At 43.5% G+C, this 19,656-nt stretch overlaps 1 protein-coding gene across 3 annotated transcripts in view; it reads left to right on the top strand.

The window, feature by feature from the left end:
• Positions 1-7,019: 7,019 nt before the first annotated feature.
• Positions 7,020-19,656, top strand: part of SMURF1 (SMAD specific E3 ubiquitin protein ligase 1) — a 108,870-nt gene continuing 96,233 nt past the window's right edge. Inside the window, exon 1 of one of the 3 annotated variants that reach the window (XM_078439713.2) lies at positions 7,020-7,195. In XM_078439713.2, coding sequence (XP_078295839.2) covers positions 7,141-7,195 — 55 coding nt within the window. In that variant the 5' untranslated portion in view covers positions 7,020-7,140. Of the gene's footprint in view, positions 7,196-8,223; positions 8,353-8,417; positions 8,843-19,656 lie in introns of those variants that run through there. The other 2 variants (XM_078439715.2, XM_060649494.3) reach the window with 2 other exon arrangements.

The following is a 19,656-nucleotide window of genomic DNA, read 5'->3' as shown; positions in this document are numbered from 1 at the left end:
ATAGAATTCCTTCTGCCTTTCCTCTCGTTAGGTTGCTTCCGTTTTCACCTTAGAGTCAGTGTGAGCTTGGGTAATCAAAACCCAAACTCTAAGTTATTGGTATCAGTTTAATCAAATCATATCAAACATTAGTCTGCTGCCCTCCCTCTCCCATCGTATTCGTGAGGCAGACATTAGCCATTGTAGGGGTTGTTCAGTTCCCTTCCTATTAGGGAGAAAGCCCTCCTGTGCATCGTTTGGGCACGAGGTGGTGGCTCAGTTTCCCGCTACAAAAGTAAGAGTGGCTTTATCTTCCCTTCTCGCTATCCCCAGGCAGCCAGGGCTTGGGGCCTGGTTTAGACTTAGCCAACCGGGAACGCCTTCTGGTGCTTACAATCTTGAGACATAAGGACAGATGGCATTAATTCCTAGGGGAGCATTAATTCTAGGGGTGTCGTCCTGGCCAGACCGTTTCTGATTAAGAAAAAAATCTGCTCCTTGGCTGTTCAGATGTGTTGATCACTGCCCATTTTCCATCATAAAATCTAGCAAGGATTCTGTGACCTCCCTGAAGCTCTTCTAATATATCCCATTTTTGCTTAAGTTACCTATAGTAACTTAAACAACCTATAGTTGTTGTTGACATTGTGGCCCAAATACCTTTGCTTTGGATTTTGCACATCACGGCTCTCTTCCTTGAGTTAGGACAAGAGGAAGGTCATTGTTTGCCTTTCACAGTGGTTCTCAAACCCAAGCCTGCATCAGAATCACCCCAAGGTTGGTTCAACCGTGAATTGTTGAACCTACCGTCTGAGTTTCTGATGTAGTAAGTCTGGGGTGGTGCCTGAGAATTTGCATTTCTAACAGTTCCCTGGCAATGTTGCTTTTTGGGTGACCATACTTTTGAGAACCAATACTCAGAATATAGAGGAGCTTCCTCTAATTCTGTCCAAAAGCTAGCATCAATTTTTAGCCAATAAACAATGATTCAGGGTCTTACTTGGGAATCCTTTTGTTTTGTTGATTTCTCTGGTTATTGTTGCTTAATATATTACAGATGAGATATAACAAACCTAGGGAATGTTTATATTATTTTTCTAGATCAATAGAAATCATGAGATTTTTAAAACCATTTTTTAATGTTTACTTTATTTTTGAGAGAAAGAGAGCACAAGCAGGGTAGGGACAGAGAGAGAGGGAGACACAGAATCCAAAGCAGGCTCCAGGCTCCGAGCTGTCAGCACAGAGCCCAATGTGGGGCTCAAACCCATGAAGTGTGAGATTAGGACCTGAGCCAAAGTTGGACACTTAACTGACTGAGCCACCCAGGAGCCCCCATGAGATTTTGAAGGAGGAGTAGATCAGAAGTCTGGACATCACCTTTGTTTATTTATGAGAAAAATGTCATGTCTGAATTTTTTACAATGAGCTTATTCTTAATAGTGTCTTAACTACTTTTATTAGGATAGTCAATTGTTTAAAACACTGCTCATTTAGGGGCGCCTGGGTGGCGCAGTCGGTTAAGCGTCCGACTTCAGCCAGGTCACGATCTCGCGGTCCGTGAGTTCGAGCCCCGCGTCAGGCTCTGGGCTGATGGCTCGGAGCCTGGAGCCTGTTTCCGATTCTGTGTCTCCCTCTCTCTCTGCCCCTCCCCCGTTCATGCTCTGTCTCTCTCTGTCCCAAAAATAAATAAAAAATGTTGAAAAAAAAAAAATTAAAAAAAAAAACAAAAAAAAAAACAAAAAAACACTGCTCATTTAAGTGGGAAGCACTCCATAGACAAAACTATATTAAGAAAAAAATTTTTTAATGTTTTATTTATTTTTGAGAGAGAGAGAGAGAGCGAGAGAGAGAGAGCGAGCATGAGTGGGGAGGGGCAGAGAGAGAGGGAGACACATAATCCAAAGCAGGCTCTAGGCTCCTAGCTGTCAGCGCAGAGCCCCACGTGGGGCTCGAACTCACAAACTGCAGGATCATGACCTGAGCCAAAGCTGGATACTTAACCAACTGAGCCACCCAGGTGCCCCATAAACTACATTTTAAAATGTATAATAGCAGTTCATTTTCTCATGTTCACTTTGACCTCAGCTGTTTCTGAACATAGACTGTGGGGTTCAACTAGGATCTTTAAAGAAAGACTTTAGAATTATGTTTTTCTAGAATTGTCCCTAATCCCTTGGCTGCATATATTTGAAGAAATAATCTAAATCTCAAATAATTCCACAGCCATGAAACACAACTACACACCTATCAGGATGGCTAAGAGGAATAATAGTGACAATACCAAATGCTGGCAAGGATGCCAAGAAGCATTGCTTGTAGAAAAGTAAAATGCTACAAGCCACTTGAGTTTAAAACACTAAACTTGTAATTTCCATATGACACAGCAATTGTACTCTAGGGCACGTATTCCAGAGAAATTAAAACTTATGTTCACATAAATGCCTGCACATGAATGTTCATAGTAGTTTATTTGTAATAACCAAAAACCAGAGTTAGCCTCCAAAGGGTGAATGGTTAAACATTCATGTATTAAAGGTAATACATCCAAACCATGGAATACGACTCAGTAATAAAAAGGAACAAACTACTGAAACATGTAACAACTTGGATGAGTCTCCCAGCATTATGCTGAGTGAGAAAATTCCATTCGAAAATTCTACATTGTATATGATTCCCCTTATGTAACATTTTTGAATTGACAAAATTTTAGAAATGGAGGATAGTTGTTGCCAGGTGTTGGGGGGTGGGACAAAAGGTGGGGGTATAAAAGGACAACATGAGGATGGGAAGGTGTTGGAACTATTCAGTATTTTGACTGTGGTGGTGGTTACTTGAAACCTACACAGGTGTTAAAGCTGTGTAGAACTTAACACACACACACACACACACACACACACACACACACACACACACACACCAGTCCAGGTAAAACTGGGAAAATCTGAGTATTAATGGATTGTATCAATGTCAATATCCTTGTTGTGATATTATATTACAGTTTTGTAAAATGTTACAATTGGGGAAACTGGGCACAGTACACAAGAGATCTCTCTATATTATTTCTTACAACTGCGTGTCAATTTACAGTGATCTCAAACATTTTTTTAATAAACAGTTGTATTTAAAAAAAGACCCTACCAATGATAATAAACCCTGCCAACGATATTACCCTGCATATTGGTAATATTAAGCTTAGGGTGTAATTTAGAGGAAGATCCTAAAGACTTCTCCTTTTTATGCAGAGAAACTGCATAAAAGAATAAATGTGCTAATTAATCATAAATTTTGTATATCTGATTGTTTTAAAAACTTAATGTTTGGGTGAAAAGCAAAAGGGGCCTAGATCCTAGATATAGAAAAGACCTTAGGAGCACCTGGGTGGCTCAGTTGGTTAAGCATCTGACTTCAACTCAGGTCATGATCTCACAGTTCATGGGTTCAAGCCCCGCATCGGGCTCTGTGCTGACAACTCAGAGCCTGGAGCCTGCTTCAGATTCTGTGTCTCCCCCTCTCTCTCTGCCCCTCCCCCACTTGTGCTCCGTCTCTCTCTTTCAGAAATAAGTGTTAAGAAAAAACACAACACCAAGACCTTAAAGGCTGGTCTGATCTAGCCACTTGCCACAGAGGCACCAGCTCAGGTATAGCAGTATGCTCTCAAGGGGTATTTGGTATAGCCGCCAGGGATCCTTTGCATAATATCCCCAATTTCCCTAGGGTAATAGTACTAGCAAGTTTGGGGGAAAGATTAGCATATGTATTTTACCTGTACTAATCAGAACTACCATTTACCACGTGTCTGCTCTAGTAGACTGTTAAATCTACCTCCAATTTAAACCTCACAATAACTGTGGGTGAGAGGCATTATTATCTCCATTGTACAGATGAGCAAAGTGAGGCTTGGCAAATTTAATGAACCCGCTCTGGCACCAATTGGTAACATGGTGGAGCCAAGGTAGAGTGTGGGTGTGTGTGGGCCACAGCTCTAGGGCACTTATTCCAGAGAAATTAAAACTTTTTAGCAAGAATACCCGCTGCCTTCAAAAGGGGCTACCCCTGTATTGGCTCCTCAACACCCATAAATGGGGTATTCCCAGTGTGATTTGCTTGATCATTTCCTTTAGGAGTTCTTAATCTAGGGGCTGTGGGACCTTGCAGGGCCCACAAATTGGTTTCAGGAGATCATGCATGAACCATTGAAATTGGATGTAAAATTTGGTGCAGAGTTGCACACATGAATTTGGGGGAAAGGATCCATTATTTCCACCAGATTCCCTGAAAAGGTTTGGGACTCCAAAGACAGGTTAAGAACTACTGCATCGTTGGATCCAAAGAGAGACTTTTTTTTTCCTCCCCCACTGGAAAGCGTTTCAAATGCCCAATAACACCGACAAAGGCGAGTGATACATTTGGGAGAAATAAAATGAGCTGCCAAATCCTACAAAGAAAGCAGGGTCAAAACTGCTCGTTTGTAAAGGCATTGCAAAGAGGATCCTTGAAGACACTCACCAAATTTCATCTCTGTCTCAGCAGAATTGTTAAGCATTTCCCATCTATTTGTTCCCGATGTCTTTAGAAGATAGTATTTTTGACAAATTTGATACACGATCAAAGGAAATCAAGGTACCTGAAGTTCAATATAAGGGCTGGCCCACAGGCCCAGCCCAAAATTGTGGCTGTTGAATTTGACATGGGCCAATGCCTTTTATCATCTTTGTCAGCTTTTAATAGAGTCAGGTGTGAGGACAGAAGATAGGGCAGCTGTGTCTCTGTCCTTGTGCCATGAACGGTTGGAGAAAACATTTATTTTCATGCCTCTGTGCCAGCCCCTCCCTCTGCCTACAATGTCTTTGCCCGATGAACTTGAACACTGTGTTTAGGTCCTAGATCAAGGTATTCGGGGACTCTTCTGTGATCTTCCCATCTCCCTCCTCCCAGGCAGAACGGTCCTGTAATCTATGTTCTAGCCCTCGGTACACACCTCTGTCACTGTGTCCTTGTCAGCTGCTCCTGTCTGTTTCATCCAGTCCACTGAGCCTCTGAAATGCTACAGCTCTGACTTATTTATTTTGTATTCCTTGTCCCTAACCACATAGTAGGTGGCTGGTGTTTGCTGATGAATAATACATTAGCTTCCAGTTAGGAAAGTCTTACTAGTGCAGGCTGTGTTGAAAGACACCATTAGGTGTAGCTGGTTAAATGACAACAGCAATTACTTGTTAATGAGTAAATGAAATGACTTTCAATAACCTCCAGAAGTGACCTCCTGCCTCAGGTGTTGAGGAAACAAATGATCAGGAAAAGGAAGGCCCAGACATCTAGGCAGGTGAGAAAACAGGAAGGTTAAGAAATGGAAAGATTTTAGGGCAGGAATAGTTGGGGATCAGAACAGGGGCCACCACTCAGGTAAGCAGAGAGAGAGAGAGGTTTAGCTTGGTTGAGAAAGAAGGGACTTCTTGAATGTGGGAATGAAAAGAAGGGTGAGATACTGGGGTGGACTGAAAGAAGAATGGAGATCACTTGGAGGTGAGGATTAGAGACTCTAAAAGGATTTATTCAGACCCCAGGGACTCACTTATAGTGACAGTCGCCTACAGAGAAACTGCTAGATTCTGGGACTACTGCTCTGTTGCTTGTATTCTTGGATATTTCGCAAGTTTGAGCTGCAAGTGGGCCATAGAAATGATCTAGGCCTGTCTTTTTATTTGAATGAGGCTCAAGAAGCAGCTTTGAATCCAGCCCAGCACACACTCGCCTCTCACTGGGCTCAGCCTGAGGCAGGGGGGCATGTCAAGGGGCGCTAGAAAAAGGGCTCTAGTCTGAAGACTGTGACTCCAGGAAAATTCCCTGGCTGCAATGGCTCAGAGCCTGGTTTCCTTAAGACACAAACCAAATAAAGGCTTTCAAAGAATTAGGTAGTTGGTCAAAAACAAATTTGGTAAACACGCCCAGCTTTTCCTCTCTATTAACATAGTATTTCCTCTCCATTACAGGTTAACAAAGAGAGGAGTTTGTTGGAGAAAGCCTAACGAGATTTAGTTCTACCCTGCCACTCGGGAGGAGGGGAAATGTTAGCTTTTAGTCCTACTGTGCAAGTCTGATAGGGGGAAGTGTTAGCGGAAGGCAGGCTGTAAAGCTGCCTTTGTGTTGGGTTGAATTGTATGCAGATTGGATAATCACAAACATCTACCTCTCAACTTTATCCTTCTCTCCCATCTTGTTTACCGTGGCCATAAATGGCACTTCCTGCGATTCTGGAGACTTTGTCATGGGTCAATAGAGCGCACTAGTTGCACAGAACACACCTAGGGGACTGTGTCTTTGAGAAATCTCTCCGTTGAAAGTGCATTATTTAAAAGCCCTTTGCTCAAAAAAAAAGTGTTGCATGACTATTTGCGCAAGGTGCTTGGTGTAGTGACAGGCCACGGTTTCACGTAATCCTCTTTTCAATAGCTATCGGGGGCCCCGAGGCTTGAGACACAGACCTGGAAAATCCATTCTGTCCGCATCTGCAAACCCGTTCCCTCGGAGAACGTGGCGAAGACCGAGGGTAACGGTTCGCGGGCCCAGGCGGACCCCGTTCCTCTTTCCGCGGGCCTCCAAGGCGCGCTCGACTCCCAAGTCCCGAACGCCTTCGCTCATCTCCCAGCGGGAAGACGCGGGAAGCCGGGGGCCCCGGCTCCCAGAGTCCGCGCGCCCGAGGCTGGGCCGGCAACGCAGCCCCGCAGCGCGCCCCGCCCCGGCGTGTCCGCGGGCGCGCGCACGCACGCAGGCGCGGGGGCGCACGGCGCGGGCGCGCGCAGGGCCGGGCCGGCACGGCGGCGGGAGCGCGCGCGGCTCCGGGAGGCGGCGGCGGCGGCGGAAGCGGCGAGGGCGGCGGGCGTCCGGCTCTGAGGAGGTGGTGGTGGTGGCGGCGGAGGCGGCTCCGGACTGGGCTCGGCTGGGAGCGAGCGAGGGTCGGGGGCGCCGGGTCGAGCGCGGATCCCCCGGCTCGACCGTCCTCCCGCCGCCCGGACGCCTGGGCCGCGGAGTTTGTGTCCCGGCTCGGACCCCGGCGCCCAGCCCGGAGCCGTAACCTTGAGGCGGCGGCGGCGGGGCCGGGCCGGGCCGGGCCGGGGGGCGGCGGCGCTGGATCCGCGGCTGCCCGATCGTTGGCGGGAGATGTCGAACCCCGGGACGCGCAGGAACGGCTCCAGCATCAAGATCCGTCTGACAGGTACGGCCGGTGGGAGGCCCACCCGCCCCCCCACTCTCCCGACGCCCCCTGGCGCCCCGCACGGCCCCCCAGCAGCCCCGGAATTTCCCGCAGAGCGCCCCGGTGGAGTGGCCCTCCCCCACGCCGGCCGTTGTCCCAGGACCTCGTCACCCCCCTCGGCGAGTGCCCCTCGCTCCTCGCTCCCGGCCCCGCCCCCTCGCTGCTCCCGGCCCCGCCCCCTCGCTTCTCACCCCGATTCCCCCCCGCGGCCCTCTCGCTTTCCTCCTCCTTCCCCCACCTGCCCCTTCGCTTCTCCCCTCCTGCTTTCACCCCTCCACCCCGGTCGCCCCCCTCCCTCATCCCCGCCATGTCCCCTCCGTTCTCCCCCTCGTGGCCCCGCCCCTACTCCTCATCTCCCCCCCCCCCCTTTCCTACCCCTCGCTTTCTTCCCTCTCCCCTTACCTGCCTCCTCGCTTTTCCCTCCAGGCCCCGCCCCTTGCTCTCGGTCCCGCCCCTCGCTTCTCACCACCTTCCCGTCGTCTCCCGCTCCCCTGTCTGCCCTCGGACGTGCCCCCTAGCTTCTGCCTCCTGCCCCCGGCTCTCACCCCCTCCCCCACACTCTGTACCTTCCTCCCGCTACCACCCCCCCACCTGCCCCCGGGCTTCTCCCCTCCCGGCCCCGCCCCTTTATTCTCCCTTGGCCGGGCTCCCTCACTTTCCCCCTAAGCCCCGCCCCTCATTTTCTACCTAGTCCCTCCCTTGCTTATCTCCCGGCCCCGCCCCCTTGCTTCTGTCTCGCTGCCTCCACCCTTTCCTTCAGCCTCGAATTCCTCAGTCCTATCTCGTGGCTTCCCCCGGTCCTGTTCTCCTCACTTCCCCGCTGGTCCAGACCTCTTCGGTCTGCTCCACTTCCTTTCTCCCTCAGGCCAGGCCACTATCTACTCCTGACCGTGCTTCTTCAATTCTTTCCTTCCCTGCATTGCACTTTGCCGTCACCGCCACCCCCCCTCCTCCCCCAGTATCCTTGAGCCCTGCCGAGGCGCTGAGGGACCCCCGCCCCGCCCCCCACTGGAGGCTCTGGCAGCTGCACTAACGCAGCCTCCTTGATTCGCTCCCGTTGAGTCTTTTCAATGAAATGCCCGCGTCTCCTAGGAGCCTCTGTAGTGCCACCTTCAAGGGTGAGCGCGAGGCTCTGCGGGCCGGCGACGCGCGGGTTTGGAGGAGTGTGGACGCGAGCTGTCTGGGGGAGGCGCCCCTCGCTAGCGGGCCCCGGAGATCCCGGGCCGGTCTGCGCCCTCGCCCGCCCCTTCTCGGTGTCCTCAGGGCTTAGGGCGCTGCGGCCGCGCCTCCCAGCTCAAATTCACACCTGAGGCGGGATTGTAGGGCTGCAGATGCGGTTCTGCTGCGGGACTTTCCGAACTCGAATGTTTCCAGCCCTGGAAAGGAAATAAAAAGTTCAGGCTAATTCCTGATGGGGGCTTTCCCCTGGATTTTTCTGTTCGGTGGCCCGTGTGGTGAGGATTCCGAAGTCAGAGTCTGGTCAGATCCTTTCACAGACAGAATGAGCATTTTGGACACTTTATCGCAGATGCGTAACACTAATTCGTCGGTAATAATCCATGAAAACAACAATGGGTGATTGTTTAAAAACTAAAGTTTCCTTTGAAGGTACATAGTTGTTGCATGATTTTTTGTTTGTTTCGAGAGAAGAGTTATAATTTTTATTTTTGTATAAAGATGTCACATTAGGTTATGATGAGATGATATGTTTCAGATCAGATGATTTGGACCCAAATCCAGACCCTGGTTTTGTGGAGTGACAGCCATATATTCCAGGGATCTTTACTTCTGGGGAAACATCATCCTTTATTCCAGGACTTGTAGGAAACACTTCTCACTATGGAGATACAATGTATAACATTGTTATTTTTATGGTTACATGAAAGCCATGTTTTTGACTTTGTGATGCTTGTAAAACTTTACTTACTGACAACTTTAATTTGATTCTCATTTACAGTGTAAACTGTAATTGACATCAGATTGGTTTCATTTTGTTAAGAGCAGAAGTAACTGACTTCATGAGTTTTGGTAGAAATATGATTAATGTTTCAGAAGGAATAGGTTCTAATGAGAGTGTGTCAGGTGTAATATATGTATTAATCAAGCCTAATTGGCAGGTCTGGGCCTTTCCCGTGTGAAGGGGGTGGGGGGGACTTGGTTTGTCCTCCCAAATTATTTTTGGATTCAGAAATTTAGGTGCCACAGATGTAGAAATGCTTTGGAGAGTTTTGGATGGCATTTGATATTGAAGGATCAGGTAAAGGGTGTTGTTTCCAAAGCACCTTTTCCCTTCACCCCTGGTGATGTTATTGGCGGTCTAAGATGATCTGTGAGTGTGGTCATCCCCGCAACAGGATGGAGAGTTGAGTGGTCATTGTAGACCCACGTGCAGTTGTCTGTTGAAAGTTCATTTATGTTGTAACGTTGGAACCAGATATTTTGTTGAAGAGGGGGTGGTTTTGGCCTCCTCTTCAAGCTTTCAGGGGCAGTTTGAACTCCCTTCACTTCTGGCCTGTTGGATAGCCATCTTGTAAAAGTTGTATGCTTTTGTTACAGGTTTCAGAGTTTATTTCTACCTGTGATATTTGAAAAAAATATTTTTTAAAAATGAGGGACATTCTAACCAGTCAGTAATATCACACAGAGCATAATTCAAGGCGACATCTGATGGCATGGGAGTTATAAAAGAGCATTTAGAACTTTGGGGTCCACAGTTGTATTTGGTGATGAAGAGAGCATTGGATTTAGAATTAAGAGACTTGAGGGGCACCTGGGTCGGTTCAGTGGGTTCAGTGTCTCACTCTGGATCTCAACTTGGGTCTTGATTTCAGGGTCGTGAGTTCAAGCCCCACATTGGGCTCCGTGGTAGACGTGAAGCCTGCTTAGGAAAAAAAAGACTTGATTTTGTTCAGCTCTATCCTAAACTGCATGATATGGAACCAATTATGTGACCTTTTGGGGTCTCAGTTTCATCATATAAAATGAGATTTCAACTTAAAAATTTTATTTAAGTGTTTATTTGGAGAGAGAGATTTAGAGAGTGAGCAGGGAAGGGACAGAGAGAGAGAATCCCAAGCAGGCTCTGCGCTAACAGCTGAGCTCGAACTCACGAGCCATGAGATTGTGACCTGAGCCAAAATCAAGAGTCCAACCGCTTTACTGACTGAGCCACCCAGATGCCCCGAGATTTCAACTTTATTCTAACATCTTTGATTCTCCATTTGGCTACCTACTTATTCTAAATTATGTTGGGTACTTATGCTTTGTGTTATTAAATCTCAATGCTGATATTCAGAAATTTGTGTTAAAACACAGCTCTTATGTTTGATTTATGCTAAGCATTAATTTTGTGTATTGATTATGATATATTTTTTTTCTTCCTCTGGAGCCCTTTCAGCTTTTGAAAACTATTGAGTAGTATATGGAGCTGCTTTGGAAGCCTGGCCTATGTAGTAGAAGAATATTTGAGTCTTTATATTTAAAAGAATTTAACTTTAATGTCTTTGTGATGTTTTAACAGGAAAATAGTTTTTAAATAGTTTCAGTAGGTTTGGGGCATAATATGTGCAAAATCAAAGTGATCTTAACATTATCTTGCAGACATTTAGAGTTCACTGGCAAATCAAACACTTCGGAAACCGTTTTAAGTTCAAGCAGGATTTGCAAAAACTTTTGTTTCTTATGTGGTACACAAATGAATCCCAGATACATTATTTAGGCCACTTTGGGTAAAAGAATGGAATTTTGGGCTCTAAGGGTTCCACAGTGCTCTTCAAGCAAATTAAATTTTATTCCAATGTTAACCAGTTAGTTGAAATAACAAATGCCTAAATTTTTTTGGGTATTTAGGCCTTGAAACACTCTCAGACTTCCTTGTGTTTTTATATCTTTTGAAGCGTGACTGCGTGTTGCAAAGAGAAAAATTCTAATTCCAAGTAGAGAGAGGGGAAGAGGCCTTCCTTGATAGCATATGGAAATGGAGGCTATTTTTAAAGTTGTAGCACATGGAAAGTAAGGCCGACTTGGGGTTTGGCGTCCAGATGATGCGACTTGGAGAGAAACAGTTGTAGTAATAACTGTTAATAACTGTAATTGATCAATAACAGGTGGTCTAATTGATTTGAAATAGTTCTGTTTCTCTTAAAGGTTAAGAAGGCTGTTAAGAGAGTTCCCTTTATTGGTTTATGGCAGCAGAGAACCTCGCTTATGTAAGGCAGGCAACACTTTGGTTTTTAACGACGAAACCGGGATAAGCTGGCATAAGTCATCAGTGTTTAGCCCTGAGCTGCTTCTGAGTTTTCCTCGGGCTCAGCCTCAGGTTTATGAAGGTACTGTGAAGGCACTTCTTTGGCTGGATTAATGCTGGTTAAGGGTGTGGGATGTGCTACCTCAAGTAACTATTGCAAAACTTAAGCTTCAGTTTTACTTGAAAAGGAATCACATTCTGCCAAATATAGGTTGTATTTGTGATTTGACCACATTGGAGAGGTCTTAAGAAAAACCTTCCCCCCCCCCAAATCCGTTTTTTAAAACTTCTTGACCCCCTAACTGACCTGAGAGACGAAATACCTTGTACACTTTATTTCTGTCTATAGCTCGATAGTAATTGTAGTGATATCCAACTAGAATTTTTGACTTCAAGTCTAATTATTTCAGTTCACAACTCCTATTTCTGCAACCATAAAAGTGGTGTCTGAACTTTGAGTTTCTCCTTCTAGTCCCCAAATTTTCATTTTCTCTGTTTGGTCGAATTTGTCGGGTTCTGGCATGTTGTGCTGTGTGTAAGGGGAGGTTCTGGGGGCTGAGTCACTTGGGAAGAAGTATTTCCTCATGAATTAAAAAAAAAAGACTGACCCATAATATTTCAACATCAGCTCAATGATCCACTTAACTAAACTGGCTGTTTTGTAACATGTTTGTGGACACTGGTTAAAAGTTAAAGTAGCTGAATTGTGCATTTTATTGAGTGCCAAGAGCAAAAGGGAAGTTCAAAAACCTTCGGAAATAGATGAAATAATTTAGTATCCTGGCAGTGCTCTGATTCTCTGGGTGAGAAACCCTAACTTTTAGGATTCTTACTTGGATCAAATTGTTGTAATTTCAAACCATTTTAGAGGTTAAATATTTTTAAACCAGTAGAGAATTAAAAATATGTGGTTATTTATTTATTTATTTTATTTTTGTCACTGAACAACCTAAGTGACTGGTTTGCTTGTTGTTCTGTAAGTGAATGTTATTGAGAGACAACCCCTAATTTAAATTGGCTTGTCATCCACCGCATTCTAGCTGACCACGTCCCTAAGGCATGCTACTTAAAGATGAGCTGGAAAGCTCTGTTGAAAACACACACACACGCACACACACACACACACACAAAAGCACCTAGCCATGTGGACTGGAAATATCTTCTTTTTAAAATGTTAGAATTACTGTTGTGTCTATAGATGCAATGTAATCCATTTGGATATTTAAACTAAGTGGAATGTTGTTTCCATGCTTCCGGATTAAAGTGGGGGGAGGTCTTTTATTGTTTTAAAACAAGGCTTAAATAATGTACAATCAATGCGCCTGGTGACGCGCCCCAGTCTCATTCCAGCTGTGTTCACCTCCATTGCAGCTGAAAGGAATTCTAATTGGCTGAGGAATGTCAGCAACATCGTGTATCACTGAGCATGAACCTATTTTGCCGGCTGCTGGGTGATGCATTTCAGATGTTTTCAGCTCCCGAGTCCAACTTGGAGGTTGCTTTCAGGAGTCTGGAAGAGAACGTTGTGAGACTGCGGGATGTAGACAGCGGCCTGCGTTTTTCTTTGTACGTTGGGCATTCGCTAGGTTCTCTAAAGGCCACGCACGGTACTTTCTTGTGGCTTAAACACTGACTCGGGGAGTCAGAAGGTCTGAATTTGATTTTTAAGTCACAGAAGTGAAGAAAGGGGGTGGGTGGAATTACAGTCTTTTAGACTCCGTTTGCCTGTCTGTGATGCAAGATACCTGCCTTTGCATGTTGCACAAGGACTTGATGCGGATTAAATATTTTGATGCGTAGTTATGGGTTATTTATAGGGTAGCCTGGTGTAAATAGAGGGCCATAGGTTCCTGTTATTTCTTATTCCCAAATAATTATGTCAGTGCTAACACTAATGGTATGCTTTGACACTGAAGAAAATCTATAAAACCTATTGATAAACATGAAAAGTAATACTCAAGAACAAATTGTTAAATTCTCTATGCATTCAGAAAGTTCCCTGGAGAAATAGCATTAGTTGCCAAAGCCAGCCTCATCTTTAATTGTGAAACCTTGGAAGCATTCCCATTAAAATCGGGAACAATACAGGGATGTGCTCTGTCAAAATTGTTATTAACTAGAGAAAGACAGCAGAAAGCAAAATTGCTATTATTTGTTTTAGAAGTCCAAAAGAATCAGCTGATAAACAATTATAAGCAATTAAAAAGACTTAAGTAGTTGGATAGAAAATTTCTCCGTGAGAAAAAAAATGGATAGAAGTTGATATGCAGAGACAAACTAGGAAAAATAATTTGCAGTCTATATGAAAATGAAAGTCTAGCTTCTTTAATATATAAAGAGCTTTCAAAATCAATTAGAAAAAGGCCAATAACCTATTTGCAAAGAATACAAACACTTCAGAAAAGACAGAGAATGGGTTTCAAACATGGGAAAAGATACCCAGCCCTACATACCAAACAAAATACCAGTTGAAACTGGGAGTGAAACAGTTTTTCACTAAGCAGATTGGCAGAGACCAAAGAGTTTGAAAATATGTTATGATGACAAAGGTGTGGAAAAGAGGAAGCTCTTTTCCATTGTTGGCTGAGAATGTAAATTGATACAATAGAGTAAGGACAGCAGCTTGGTACTATCAGATAATAAATGTCTATGCCTTTGATTGACCAATTTTGCCTCCAGGAATTTTTCTTACAGATATATGCAAGGGGCGCCTGGCTGGCTCAGAAGAGCATGAGACTCTTGATCTTGGGGTCACGAGTTTGAGCCCCACATTGGGTATAGAGATCACTTAAAAATGAATAAGTAAATAAGTTAAAAAAACATCTATGCAAAATCATTGCAGCATTGTTTGAGACTAGGAGAGAAAACAACCTAAATGTGCCATTAATAGAGCACTAGTTAAATCAATTATGTTATATACCCAAGGATGTGTAGCTGTTTAACAGAATAAGATTGTGCTTATAAGATTCTGATACAAAGCACTTTCTAAGACACATTATTGTGTGGGGGAAAGAGATTCAGAGGAGTGAATGTTGTAATACTATTTGAGTAATAAGTAAAAAATAAAAGGGGAAATTTATTGACCTATTTGTATAGGGTATCACTGCAAGGGTACTGCTGAAAATACTGATTGTGATTGTCCCTGGGGGAGAACCAGGGCCTGAGGATCTGGGTGAGAGGGACATGTTTTCACTGTATTCCTTTTGTACTGTTTGATCTCTCCCCTCTTTCCTCTTGAGAATAGATTGCTTTTCAACAATTAAAAATGTTGAAAACAAAAAAGAATCTACAGCTCTTAACAATCTCTTAGGGCAACTAGTACATTGGTTGAAATTGTTTTCAAATGCAGGTGTTCTGAAAATTCAAAATAATTGTGTCAAATATATTTTAAAAGGCTAAAATAGTGTCTAAAGGCATATAGCCATGCTTATATGTATTTCTTCACAGGAAGATTCCTGGGTTCTGGAGAGTGAAAAATACTCTGCATACTTTGTAGATCTGAACAAACTTTTTTCCCAGAGAATATGTTTATTCTGATACTTAAACACACACACAAACACACACACACTCACACACAAATTGTTCCCGCATGAAACTAAGTAAGCCCAAATTTTTTCCAGATTGAGAAATCTGGTCCCGAAATCAGTCTTTTTTCGTTCTTCTTTTCTTTTTGGTTTTCTTTTCTTTTCTTTCTCTTTCTTTCTCCCTCTTTAAAAATTTACCTTTTTCTTTTTTTAAGATTTTAATTTCAAATAATCTCCACACACCACGTGGGGCTCAAACTCATGACCCTGAGATCAAGAGTTACATCCCCTCCGACTGGCCAGCCGGGTGCCCCTGAGATCTACTTTCTATAGTGAGCCCTTTGAAAGATTGGGGTCTTGGTTCTAAATAACAGTGCTGGTTTATATCATTTATTTGGAATATCATTTGGGGTTACCTCTGACCTATTTTCAGAAAATAACCTCATCCCTAAAGTGGGGACAAAAATGCTAACTTGCATAAACCAGCATCAATAACTTGGTATTTTCCCTAAATATTTATGATCAATATTTGCTTTAAACTTTTTATGGGCTTGCTTATTAATTTTAGCTGTGCCTAAAGAAGAACTAACTGACTCGATAAAAGTAGAAAAGGTTGTAACCACCTGTCATTTATTGCCTTATAGTTCTCTTAGATCTTTGGGATAAAAAGTCTAAATTTTACTGAATTGTATCTCTACATATATTACCTACAAATGATAGATTTGAGATTTGCTTGATGCTTGCTCGTACATGTCAATAATAGCAATGCCTTCTCTGTCTGCGTTTCTTCATTTCCAAAGAGTTCTCGAGTATATTTCCTCACTTGAGCCAAGCTGTCAAACCAAGCCCCAAGAGCGTTGTGTGTTTTGTTTTGTTTTGTTTTGTATGTGTTTTTATTTCTAGGTTAAAAAAGATAGCATGCAACTTGTTTTACTCTTTAAAAACACATTTTACAGGACAGAAAAGGATAGTTCCTCTTGTCCTAAATGGATAATCATATCATGTGCAGTTACGGAAATACTCAGAAACACACTTAATCTAACTATAATAAATTCATATACTTTACAATAATCAATAATCCTATGCAGGAGAAGGCCTACATGTTCTCATGGGATGTTGATTTAACTCTCCTTAGGCTTCAGTGAGGATAATCCACAAACTCACAACATTAGGTAAGGTGTTTTCTGTTTGTTTGTTTGTTTTTTTTTTTGTAAGGTAGCCTTTTTTTTCCTCCTTGATTGTGCAAGATTGGAAAGGTGATGTTCTTGTTCCCACACACACCTAGTAGACACCTTCAGCTTTACATGTCCCAGTCTTCCTGATTTTCTCCTCCCCAGAAACCTTCCTGTCCCCTCCCCAGTCTTGCTCGCTTCATTAAATCCACTCAGTTGCTCAAACCCCAAACCAAGACATGTTGTCATATCCTTTGTATCTAACTCCTCAAGCCCTCTCGTTTCTGCAGCCATGGTTCATCTGGAGCGTGTCTTCTCTCTATGCCCCTTGCCTCTCTCTTAGTTCAAGCTGCGAGCATCTCTTGTTTGGACAGCTGCCTTGTGCCCTTTTCGATTTGAATGTGACTTGCATCCAAAACCATCCTGCTACAGCATCAGCTATTTCTCGATTTCCAAGATGTTAAAAGATTAACTACAAAAGCCCTCATTTTCGCTTCTTCTAAAGGGGAGCTGGAAAGAGATTTGTTCACATTGTCCTTTCTCTTGGCTAGGACGGCTCCATCACCGTCTGCTTCGGTGTTCACTGCCTCTAGCTTCAGCTCCAGGAGCATTGGTGAAGATGGCCGGGTGTCTTTGTCAGGGTCGTGGAGCTTCTCATGGTCGGATGATTTAGGGATGGACACTGGCAAGTTGAACTGTGTACAACCACGGAGGGAGATCAGGAGACCGAACTAAAGACTACTATTTGAAAGAACTGAGAAGGGGAAATAGATAGTCTTTATGGTTCAGAGCGCGCATTACATTCTCTTGCACAGGAGCAGCCAGTTGTCTCTGGATAGCTCATGATTTTATCCCCACCCCCTTGCACGACAGCCATTCCCCAAGGCGCTCTGATCCTAGTCCACACCATCTTAGTAAGTGACATCGTTGACCAGGTAGGGTGTTCACTGAATTTTACCCTGCCTCCTTTGTTCAGCCAGTTTCACGTTTTTATTTCTGCCATGTATTTACAATACCACACTTCATGACATTGAGGGTTTTTTTATTAGTTTTTAAAAACAAGATGCTTTCAGATGTAAGTGGTTTAAACCCTAGCTTAAACTGGTTCAATAGAAAGCATTTTATTCAGTAAGTTAACTGAAAAGTCCAAAAGTAGTTTCACTGTATGACAAGGACCCAGTTTCTCTTTGGTTCTCAGTGCTGTGACCTCAGAACCATTCTTGGCTGTCTCTTTCTCTCGTGATCAAAAGATGGCTCTAGATGCTCCCATAGTGATTTCCTTCTGGCTTTAACCAGCAGAAATGTTAAAAGTCCACTTTTCCAATAGTTCTTTGCTGGAGTAGAAGTCCTGGAGTTGAATCCTCTTGTTGGGTTGGCCTGATTTGGGTCATGTATCCATCTCTGAACCAACCACTGTGGTAAGGTTGATGGGATGTGCCGGGTGGGCAGTTAGGATCCATCTTGGAATCTAGTAATGGTGTTCGTCCTACCCAGCATACAGGACTGGGACATTTTGAGGGAACAGAAAAATGGATGCTGGGAAGGCAACCAACAACTAACTAGATGATACCATTAAAAAAATGTATAATTCTGGCATTGTGTATGCTGAACATGCGGATGAGAAAGCTACCATTTAATGAACTTCTGAAAAATAAGTATGCCTTCTTTGTGTGAAGCAAAAGATGTATTTCTGTAAAGGTGCCAAATATTTTTGCTAAGAGTTAGGAATGGTAGCTTTATATGTAAACTTACCCCAACAAATGTTATTGATTTATGTTATAGAATGTTTCTGGATTGTTGTGTTATTTGGGACTATTTCAAGTACGAAGACTTAAACAAAATTCAGGTACAGATTCTAGAAATTCTTATGTCATTTCCCTAGAGATGATAGGGTATTTTTTGAGAGGGGAAAAATGCATGTTAATTATTTGTTCATTGAATTCAGGATGAATAGAAAGGAAAAAAATTGTTCTTTATGCAAGAAAATAATTTTTTATAAGGCGATTACCAATCCTTCTTTATAATAAAGTCTTTGAAATAATATCCATTGTGATACTTGGAGCCCTGCATTTTCTTTGCCATTTTCCTAAAAAACAGGGAGGGGGGCTTATAAACAGGCTTAAAAAATGGAGGGAGGGCGCTCATGGCTGAGCTTTGAACCCATGTTCCAAGGAATGGTTGGCGCTCTCATCGGCAGTTCTTTCCTCTGTGGAGCCAGCCAGGTAGGGTGGTTAGGAGCTGGGCTGGAGCCAGCCTGTGCCTTTAGATGAGTGACCTCATCTCTAAGTTTTCTCAGCTTAAAAAAAAAAAAAAAAAGAGGGTGGGAAATAGTTGGAGCCACTTTAGAGTTTATGAGTATTAAATGAAATAATCCACATGCAGTGTTTGGTACATAGTTATATGTTAGCTAATATTAATATTGTCATCTTTCAGTGAATCTAAGGTAACTTTGAAAGTCAAACCATTGCCTTATGTACCACTAAAAAAGAAACACTACAGCATGATTCATTTGAAGATTTCAGAGATGTTAAAATAAGAGAAAATGTCTTCGAATCAATGGTACACGGTATTATGGCTACTCTGACTTGCAAGTCCTGGAAATTGTGTGCACACCCACAAAGTACCACAAAGTAATGCCATCTGTCTTCAGACTGAAGACATGGTGTGATCTGAAGTTTCTCTTCGTTTTGGTGTTTGTCCTAAGCTTATGTTGGTGTTGGTCTCATGTGTTGCGATATTGGTGATTTAATAATTGCTACTTCATTCTGTAGGTTTAGTAATGGATTATACAAGACCCATGATAGGCTTGGAAACTGGTGATTCGCTTTCTTCAGCGCTTTAGAAAAAAATGGAGATAATGTTTTTGGAAATCATCAAAAATTGGTTGGATAACACTCATCAGAAGTTCAAGGTAGCTGAAATGATAGTGCCCGGAACGTTTTAGAACAGCACAGGTTGTTGGCAGAGAGCCTGCTTAGGAAGGCGCCTTTGATACACGCAAACACATTCAGTTTGGAAGGCATAATATTGATATTTGGAAGCAATGCGTGGTATTTGATTTTCCACTAAAATTTAAATGTGGAAGTACATTGTAGAGTTTGAGCGGTAGTCACAGGCTCTTTAAGTACCAACTTGGTGCAGTAAAAAGTTGCTATGTGATACGCTACGCTGGAATTTAGAGTAAAATCTATGAGGATAGCACATAGCCTCGATAGCGTGCTGTTTCTCTTGGAGCCTGATATTTCGGGTGTTGTGACAGGAGCAGTGTAAGCCTGTTCTGGCTCGCTTTCTCTTTTTTTAGGTCTATTTTTGATATTAACTTTGAAATGAATCACGGAAGTCTTTTTGGAGACTTGTCATACCTGTTTACTTATTGCATTATTTATGGCTTACTTCACGAACTGAATGTCAGCGGGGTTCCACTTTTGTTCACGACAATTGCAGGAGAGGAACAGATGTGCCGATGGCTTACCTCGAGCC

This window comes from Panthera onca, chromosome E3 (genome assembly GCF_046562875.1).
Source record: "Panthera onca isolate mPanOnc1 chromosome E3, mPanOnc1 haplotype 2, whole genome shotgun sequence".
NCBI lineage: Eukaryota > Metazoa > Chordata > Mammalia > Carnivora > Felidae > Panthera > Panthera onca.
The sequence above is the reverse complement of the archived record's forward strand: the minus strand, read 5'-3'. Positions and strand labels throughout refer to the sequence as shown.